Raw genomic sequence first — 10,476 nt, 5'->3', positions numbered from 1 at the left:
AAAAACCAAAAACACATGGAGAAAAACTGAGAAGAATTCCACAGAACAGAACACTTTGACAGCTTGGGTAACTCACAATGACACAGGTTGAATAATCCGACGCTGATGGCAGGAAAGCAAACAGCCTAAATAGCTGCAGGGACCAGGTGAATCAGATTGGCAGTAATCAGCCATAGAACCAATTGGGCAGGTGAGCAGGAGCAGAGGAAAAAACCCAACCATCAGCGCCAGGTTTATGACAAGAACAGAAGTGGGGAAAAAAAGAAGAAAAAGGAGAAAGGATGAAAGAGGAGATAAAGGGAGATAATGATAAAACATAGTTTGTTGTTCTTTACAGTAATGCGATTTTGCAGGAACTTTTTACTGACAGCTTGGCTCCAACTTTGCATCTTCTAATTGTTACATAACTGATAAGTAACTTTAACCCCTTGTTAAAGAACTAGAGCTGACCATCAGCTGAGTCAGAAACATTTGGCTATTCTTTGATATATTTAAATGGAAGTTTTCTGTTTTCTTTCAGGTCGTTCTGGTTTTAGTTTCCCATTTAAAGCATTTCAGATCATATTAGATAGCTAAGTAATCTTTTTATATACTTTTTCTTTAATATGTTTTCCTTCAATCAAGATGGCATATGTTCATTCTGATTTCCATCTGGATAAACTATTTTGACTTTAGTTTTACATAGTAATGGACTATGACCTGCTCACATAAAATGCATGTCTTTAAATAAGTGTAATCTATTTGAATTCTGTCGTCAGAATTGATTATCCAAATTATTAAACCTCAATATTGGTATCAATTTGAACACTCCCCCTTTTAACTATTAATACATTTAATCAGTATGTCCTGAATGCTGATTTTGTTGTTTTTTAAATACTCTATTACTCCAAAAATTTATGTAATTAACAACAGGCGTTGATTGGAAAGTCAAGTTAGACTTTTTATTTTTGATATAGTTACATGTAATGGGTGTAGATTGTAAAAAAAAAACACACATGCAACACCTATGACAGGGTGTAGATTATACTCTAAACCTTTTTTGTCCTTTCCCCCCCATGTAAAAATAAGCTACAAGCTCTCTAACAGGAGCTAAAGAAAGAGTTTCTCTCTTAGAAGAATTGAAACATTTACAAATAGCAAGGTGAAGATTTTTTTTCAGCTTGTACATTTAACAGACTGTATAATGTCGCTGAAGAATTTTTAAAGTTATCAGTAATTAGTTTCTATAGTATTTACATATTTGCCCCATTTTACACTTTATGTGAGTCATGCTGAGGTATTCGTTGGAGAGCATGAGAACTAAGCCGCTCCCCAACTTCTCTTTTGCTTTCTCTCTGTAATCTGGGTTTGGTGAATTGCATAATCATAATCTCCACCATCTTCTTTCTGTTATACTAACTACATAAGTAGTTACAGGGTGATGACAAATAGCAGGGCCAGCCCTAAAATAGTTTATATGTGAGCTTATGCGCTGTGTAAAGAGGTGGGTTTGTGACCATTGTCAAAAAGAGGGTGGGAGATTTTTTATGGTTATCATTGTAAATTTGCAGCTTAAGACACGGTATTGTATTCTATACCGAAAGATCTGTAGTTATAAGGGAAACAAGGTGAAGTAGTCATCTGTTGTGGTATTTGTTTGGATGTTTGCTTCCTCTTGCAATGTGATATCTCTAAAACAAGCCTTGGCACAAAGATAGACACCTATTTATACTCTTTCTGAGAACAATAGACATTAGTTTTAATCTGAAAGGTTGTGGCCTTGTGAACAAACCCTGTTTTCCTTTTAAAGTATCCAACTGATTCAAAGAGACAAGCGCTAGGAAGAGAGAGGAAGCTGTTGTGGGGCTAAGTGAACTGTGCCAGTCCATTGTGAGGGAGTGTGTGTGCACGCTGTTGTTTATAATAATTTTAGAGCGCCGCATGTTTGCCTGGCAATGGACTAAAACCCAATCCATGAAACAATGAAGTCATGCTGTAAGAATTTGTGGTAATCTTCATGCAGCAACATTCATTTATCACTATTGTGTCACATTTAGCATTTCTGAGGCTTTGTGGCTGTAAGAACAAGATTAGATGCACAGTATACTGAAATGCTTTTGTCATGAGAGTTTGAGTAGCCTAAAAATATTGTCATCTTACTTTCTTTTGGTCCACACACTGAATGTTGATGTCATACCAAATTCAAAAGGTCATGCAAAAACAAGGGATCACATGCAAAGAAAAGTGCTGCAAAGGAGACCAACTGTAATCAGAGAAAATAGAGAGCCGCAAAGTGGAAGCATACTGCCGACATAAACATTGCTGCAAATGCATAGATGATGCTGAAACACAAAGCACATGCAGCAAGTTGCAAAAAACAGCTGCAAGTTAAGAGAAGTCGCAAACTAGTGCCACATAATGGAGGTGGTCCAGACATCTAGGGGGAGATGATCATCAACTTAAACATAAACAAGATGCTTTTATTTCTTCACTCCAGATATCCTCTGATCTGGTTCCTCCGCCATTAGTTCGCCATTACACCCTCTGATGCATCAATGCAAGCTCGATGGAATTTTGAGGCCTGAACGGTCCACTCGCCCTACCCACTGCGTGGTTTGGGACGGCCCTTAATGTGGTGGACCCTCCATGGGAACGCACAAACGGAGGGTAAGTGCTTAGTATTTAGGGGTTTGAGATTGGGCCTATTTGTTAGAAATGTCTATGTGCTGGTCTCATATGTTTATCTCCCCCTTGTTGCCTTGATAACTCTTGTTATGAGAAACAAGCTAGCTGCTTTCTTATATCATTGCAGCACTTTTCCCTTCATGTGTTTTATGTGTAAATTTGATTTTTTTTTTTGTTTCCTACTCTAAGATTTGAGTTTGCTATATTTACCCCTCTGACACTGTATGAACTATACTAAACTCTGATTCTGTTGGTATATCGTACAGATGCTCATTTAGGCCGTTATTCTCATTTTGTTGTTCAAAATAGTTATAATTCCAACTGTGATGGGTGCATTTACAGCCACACCGATGTGGTAACAAACACAATTTATTCTTTATTTCTTTTACTGTATTTCATACAGGGTTTCATTTACAGAGCAATCTCCATCCATCCATTTTCCATCATGCTTTTCCCTGCTGGGGGTCAGGAGGGGTGCTGGTGCCCACCTACAGGTGTCAAAGAGGCGAGAGGCAGGGTACACCCTGGACAGGTGGCCAGTATATCGCAGGGCAACACAGAGACACACAAAGACACACACCATTCACACACACTCATACCTAAGGACAATTTAGAGAAACCATTTAACCTAACAGTCATGTTTTTGGACTGTGGGAGGAAGCTGGTGTACCCGTGGAGACCCATGAAAATTCCCACAGAGAACCTTTTTGCTGAAAGGTAGCAGTGCTACCCTCTGTGCAGCCCGAAAGCAATCTCATTATTTGGAATGTATTCATCACCATTAAACTGTAATCCAAAATTAGTGGACACTCTTTGGTTGTTTCCTGTTTTTGTCATGATTGTGTTTAATTTATATTCTTTTTGAGTTTTGCAGTTGCTCCAGTCCCTTGTCTAAAGAACCGGCAGTAGGCCAAGTTAAGTTAAGTTTTTATATGTTTTGCCCCATGTGTTTCTTTTGTGGACTAATCAGCCTCTATTTCAGTTCCCCTTTGTCTGATTAAGGGAGATCAGTTTGAGTTAGTGTTGTTCTGTTACAGATATTTGTCGTTTCGGTTCCTTTAACTTCTTTTATGGATCCATTTCTGTACCTGCTACATTTTATATTTTTGGGGGGCTTAAATAGAAGAATCCTGTTTTTGACATACACCTGGTCCTGACTGTCCTTACTGCTCGGCCCATCACACTGACCAAAAAACATGGCTTCTTTTAAAAACTTTAGAAAGTTTTGTTTTTGTTTTGTTCTTCTGTGATTATACCTAACCTAAAAATATACCTAAGAAAAATAAAATAAGCAGAAAATACAGAACCAATATTAGATTTTTTTGACCTGTTACAAATAAATGCAATGCTTTTTTAAAACAGAAGGAAAATGATTATTTTTGCTGTTTGCTTTTTTTTTTATCATTATTATTATTTGATCAACACATTACAGGTAGAACAAACCTTGTTTCACCACAGGAATGAAAGTCTTAATGTCAGACTCAATTTCTTTTCCCTAATAACAGCAGATATCACACCTGAGAATGTTGATAGCAGAAGAAATAAAAAAGTCCTGCAAAGTTTGTAATTGTTCCTACAATGTTTGTTTGAACAGATTTGTTTTCTTAAACATACAAAGTTTAAAACCAATTTAATCGAAAAACTGCATCATTGCAGCAGAAAAAGAGTTACTTTAAAATAAGTAATCTTCACATCTCTAATCTGAATAGACTACATGATTTCTCAAAAATATTTTTGGTAGAAATGAAAAAGCAATTATGTTTTTATCTTGTAATAACAAACCTCTTCTGGTAAAACTCATTATTTCAGCATTGAATAAGTGTGCACCTCATGTCTCGTCAGTTTTTGGGAAAAGCTGAAATATAATAGATAAAAACATGAAAGCATTAATGCACAAAGGTCCCTGTAGCTACTTTCTCTTCTCATTTAATTGATTCAATATGATTGCATCAAACTTTAAACATCTGTGCCACTGACAGTCATACTTTGATACTTAATTTTAATGCCATCACAGATTTTCTTTTTTCTGATAACTTAACTATTAACACAACTATTAAAACTAACTAAATGTTGTACATTCAAACATTAGAAAGTAAGTTAAACATTTTTAATGGTTCTTATTTGATTAAACCAACAATTCAGGAGGTTAATTGCAGAGAAAAACGTCAATTTTTTTTTCATGTTAGGTGTTTCAACATAATCATCAATGTTACTGTTGGTTATAAGTTTTACAATTGGACCCTGATTCTGCTCAGATGGTCTGGTAAAACTATAAGCACAATGCAGTGAAAAAATGTCTTGAAAATCAGATCTTAAATTATGAACTTATTTTTGGGATTTTTTTTTCTCCAGACTAGTTATTAGACTATTATTATTAGACTTTATTATTATACTAGTTTTAGTCTAATGATAAAGTGATTACATTAATATAGAAAAACCACAAATTTAAGTCTGACTTTTTTGTGTGTGATTCTGTGATTCTAATAGGCACATTTTAAGCTCTGGTAATAGCTTTTCTTCTCTAAATCACGTATTTACCACTACAATTAAAATCATTTATCTTTTTTTCTTCTTCATGGAAGTATAGAGGGGTAGGCAGCTCACATCCTGTTCAACATCTGCACTTCTCTAGAAGTTACACCAGATGAGATATGCTCTGATTTGTTTCCGCTGTACCTTTTTTTTTTTTTTTTAGCTTGATTCATCTTTGAGCTTCTGCACTATTTTTTTTGTACAGGCTTTACTCAACTTCTGAAAGCTGCACATTATACAGACTGACTATCATGGTGAGAGATAACTGAAGCTATCTGTGGCAAATTTCACTTCTTAAAGATTATAGAGTGATATTCTGAGGCCCATTCACATTTCAAGTTGTTATCTTAGTAGAGAGCCATCGGTGAAGGAGATAGAAGACCATCTGACGACATAAAAAAAACAAATATATTAATTCTAGATATGCAGGTGCCTTGCAAGAACATTAGCATTTTGTCTTGTAACAGTCAAGTTTTGTCTTATCTTACGGACAAGGAGAGGTGAATTCAGCAGATTTGATTCCAAGATACTAAAGAAATTAAACTGTCATCCAACATAACATTGATGCACTATTAAAAAATACTTTTGGGTTCAGATTGCAGATCAATTCGATTATTAATGTTATTGTCTTTACAGTTGTCTGATTATATACATGTCTACATTAAACAAGTGAAATGCACGAATGAGTTTTCCACTAATCCCTGCAAGGCAAATGAATAACTTACTGGTTGTTGTTATGGATAAAGCGAAATATAACTGGATGATGCCAGACTATCAGGTAGCTAAACCATTTGAACGTTATATCTACAGCTAGAGTCTCCTAGCCCTGATTATCAAACCTTTTGGATTGTTTGTTCTAAACTGTAAAAGCTTTAGCATGTTCTGACTTCATTAAAAAAAAAAAACTTCCTTTGTGTGATGTACTGTTTTACATACTCTGTAGGAAAAAAAATTAGGCTTAGGATGTATTGTTTGCATGAAAGGATGTTTGATGGTGTCAGAGATTAAAAACTGTTTTTCAACAGCTTCTGAATGACGGTAAGTCATCTTTGGGCACTCAAAGAAGAGAAAGCGTGTAAATTTTGTTTTCTGGCAGTGCAATCATAACACTGAGAGGGAAGGCTTGAAAAGTAACATTTTAAAACATTTGCATGCATCATTTGTTTGCCCTCAGTTTTATCTCAAGGCTTACATCCATCTGGTACAAGGTTTGCCTTTTGTGCCTTTATACTTGACCAAAACAGTTTACAGGAGTAGCAGGAACCTGCTATTGAGCATATTACCGCTCAGGATGTTTGTCTTGTTTATTTGTGTTTGCGCTATACTTAAAAAAATAATAATTGGTTCAAAGGCACGCTGTGAAGCTTGTGCTGGAGGGGGAAGCTGAAAGTAAAAGAAAAAGGCATGTGGACCAAAATAAGTCTGCCTGGGTACTCTGGGGTTTCCTGTTCAACTGAAGCAGATAGAGCTATAAAGTTAAATGTATTTATAGGGAAGTTTTGTTTGAACGTCGAGGTCATTGAGCAGGATGTACTCTAGTGGTCAGTGGCCTGTTTTTGGCTCGGGGTGCTTTCAGAACTCCACCTTGTGGCTTGAAGCCCACCTTGCAGTACCTAATGGCTGCATTTGCTTAAAACAGACAGCCAGACATAAACATGACTGTCCACAACCTCTGACTGAGAGCCAAGAGTGAAGAAACAAAAACTGATCGAGGCCATTTAAATGTCTTCTAAGGTTCACATTGGAGAGTTTTAAAGTATTTTAAATGCACTGTTATTTGACTAATGAAATCATGACAACAGCAACTTTAATTTCCTTATTCATTTAAAGCAACATTTTGTTATTTTACTATATGTACATTAAAAAAGGAGAGTAAAGTTTCCTCTTACAAATTATGAGCTTTGGGGGTCAGAGGGTCATTGCTGAAACCTGACATCACTGCTCAAGTATGCAGAGCAACAACATGACTGGGCTATAGTAGATGAGTAATTTCTTATTGTTCCTGTGGACTAAAGCCCTCTGTGTTCTCAATTAAAACAGCAAAAACAGATGAGACGTGGACAGACTCAGCTTCTTGTGCCAGCCATGGGGGAGGCTGGAAAAAAACTCCATTGGATAATGCAAGCACAAGATTGTATTTTTAATGTGGAGTAGACACTTAAGGACCGATCTGGCTCAAGACAGGGGAAATTATGGCTAAAAGTAGGTACGCCTACTCCGAGTCTGCAGGATCCATTGCCTTTCTGCTTTTATCTCATACTCTTTAACATGCATATCAATTCCTGAGTAACTAAGCCATTGCACCCCTACTTTTTCCTTGTATTATAGTACCTTCATGATGGATTCTGAAACATTAAGAAATTATTACATATACTTATGATACATCTGATACATTCTTTACTTAAACTTTTTATAAATATATGCTTATTTAAGGGTGCATTCTCACTGCTGGTCGAGTCCACCGATCTGTATAGGAATCATTAAATGGGAAACGTTTTGGTTGGCCTGGTTTGCTTTCACACAGAGATTTTTATACAAACTAAATAATGAAGTTGCTCAGGCTTTTTAGGAGGTGGTGTTGCTTCAGTCCTGAGCTGTTCAAAAATAAAAGCATGAAAAAGAAAGCCTGTTTTAATCTTATTACATACTTTGGAAAAAATGAAAAATATGTACTTGTTCTCGAGGTGGCTGCAGTTACCCAAGGTGCCTCCAAGTTGCGAAAAGCCCACCTGCCAAACTCATAGAAATTGCCATCCACTGTAGAGTAGCTAATGTGAAACCCGCAAGGGAAAGCACAATAGCAACATAATGACAGAAGGGGAAATTTTCCGACTAATAACAGAAAGGAGTAAAGAAAAATGCTTTGCATCACTAAAATACCTACTGTATCATCCAAAAGTCCATATTTTCTCACTGTTTCTGCCATTTAATCCTCAAAAGTTCCATTGCATGACAGATGACGGATTTCGGCATTTGAAATAATGGGAGAATTTTTAACCCCAAGAACAAAAAGGGAAAACCATCTCTACATTTCCTTCTTAATAACATGCATCTAAATCCTGATTAATTACCCCACCTGCTCTTGGACACGCTGCTGTCAGGGTTTGGTTGAGGTTTGAGGACCCAAATGCAAAGGCAGGGAGTCAGAGGTGAGTTCTTGTAGTTTTAAATTGAATGTTCACGGGTAACAGTGGCAGGAATAAAAAAATCCAACTTGAAAATGTTACTGTAAGCAAACCAGAACCATGGAGACATCTGGGAAAACAATCACGAGGAGCGAGGGAAAGACGAAGAAAGACGAGGAACCAGCACTGAGGAACTGCACAGGGAGAGTATTTACGGCTGACAGAACAAAGGCAGGACTAACAAGCTGATTGGGAGCAGGTGTGAACAGAGGCTTCTAGAAAGGAGCTAGGAGGGCAACAGAGGGCAACCAAGAAAAGCCTAAGAACTCAAATATATCCAAAAACACGACAAAATAGGAATTAAACCAATAAAACTAGAAAACAAGGAAAAACATGAATCAATGTGAAACTGAAAACTCAAAGAAAACTTAACAGAACCAAGACCATGACCACTGCAAGAAAAAAGTTCTGCCCAGACATTGTATTGAGAAACGTAGCAAGAACCCCCCCAAGGTAGGGCTGCAAGTACAAAACAACGCAACAGCATTGGCTTATTCAGGGTTTCTTTATAAACACCGAAAAATTATTCGACTCAGTTATGATATCTGGATGAAAATAATAAGAGTGGTAAAGTGAAATAAATGGCGCAAACATTTTCACGGAAAAATGCAGAGACTGGTGACTTAGGATTTTGCTTTGTATTCACTGACAGTTCTTTATATTGTACGGTTATGGCTGCTAATATAAATATGCCATGGTTATGACTGTTTACTATGGGCTCTACAAAGGAAGAAATGTTTCATTGACAGCTGCAGAAAGTATTATGTTTCTAAGGCTTAGCGTGATACATATTTCAATTGCAGATGATGCCATATATGAGTCATCGCTCGAGTACATGTTGGACTTATTTTTCTTAATAAGTCCAACTTGTGTTTATCTAGCTGTAAATGATATTGCTCAACACACTAAATCTATGTATCTATATTACAACATGGCCATCATATTTTTCTGTTCTTATTATTTCTGATAAATAACATCTTTAAAACATTATTTGCATAAAATTTGTGTTCATACATATGTGGTGATGGAGGGACTTGATTTAGAATATTCTATAGATTAAATCTAAGGGCAATTTCATTGCTTTATTTTGGGGAATTTGGGCTGAAGTTTTGCACATTTGTCTGAAAATTTGATTTATGTTGTGCAGCCAAACTTGATCTGCCTTAATTCCATGGAAATATGATTCTTCAAAGCAGCTTTTGTGTTTTTTGAAACATTTACTTGTGATTTCCCCCCCGGAAAATATCAGGATCTTTCCTTATTTTTGTGTACCATGTAGGGGGGCTATCAAATAGTCTTATCTAGTGATGTGTCTTTACGTCTCCGAATATTGCTATCTTACAGAATCTCATGAGAAAAACCTAGATTAAAAACTTTATAAGTATTGCTTTAACAGGAATTGGACATCAAAGTCAATTAACGCAGGGCCTCCTCTAACCTTTGGGTCAACCCTATGGGTTAAAGAACAGGGGCGGAGCTCGATGGGGGCCAGAGGTGGCCATGGGCACCCTTAGTCAATCATTGGCCACCCCTACCATTTTTTCCCCTCTATTACAGATGGTGACAGCTGTAATAATCTCAAGTGGAATATTCAAGACATTTAAATTTTTCATATGTTAACAATTATGTGACAACAAAAACACTATGGTTAATTATGCACATCAATACACTAACATTAAATATGAGAAGTACGGAATTTGTGCTCTTTTCAGAACTAGATTTTCTTTTTTATGGGGTAAAGAGAAAATAATGTGTCTCTGCAAGTCATCTAGGAGTCTTACCTAGATATTAGTACCTGTAAATGTAAATTTTATGCAGAATGATCATTGATAAAAGTGGGTAAGTAATGACGATGGAAAAGACGTTCGCCCCAAAACTCAAACCTAAAACAATTGTATCCACCCTACCTTTTATCTAGAAAGCACGGTTGTTTGAATATATGCGTCTATTTGTTAGCAAAGGCTGTATTAAAGCTACAGTGTGTAATTTTCAGCGACATCTAACGTCCAGACTGCAGACCGCAGCAACATGAACATCTCCCCCCCCCCACCGCTTCTCCCCCCCAAAAGTACGGCGAGCGTTACGGGACAAAATG

The 10,476-nt window shown here is 36.7% G+C and overlaps 1 protein-coding gene across 1 annotated transcript in view; it reads left to right on the top strand.

Annotated features, from left to right (window-relative positions):
- LOC107086157 (zinc finger BED domain-containing protein 1-like) overlaps positions 1 to 443 on the top strand; it is a 2,765-nt gene extending 2,322 nt beyond the window's left edge. Inside the window, exon 5 of the mRNA XM_015376938.1 lies at positions 438 to 443. Within this exon, the coding sequence (XP_015232424.1) occupies positions 438 to 443 (6 nt within the window). The remainder of the gene's footprint in view (positions 1 to 437) is intronic.
- Positions 444 to 10,476: the final 10,033 nt, after the last annotated feature.

Source organism: Cyprinodon variegatus, unplaced genomic scaffold (assembly GCF_000732505.1).
Source record: "Cyprinodon variegatus isolate N-32 unplaced genomic scaffold, C_variegatus-1.0 Scaffold144, whole genome shotgun sequence".
Taxonomy (NCBI): domain Eukaryota; kingdom Metazoa; phylum Chordata; class Actinopteri; order Cyprinodontiformes; family Cyprinodontidae; genus Cyprinodon; species Cyprinodon variegatus.
This window is presented reverse-complemented; position numbering and strand designations above follow the sequence as displayed.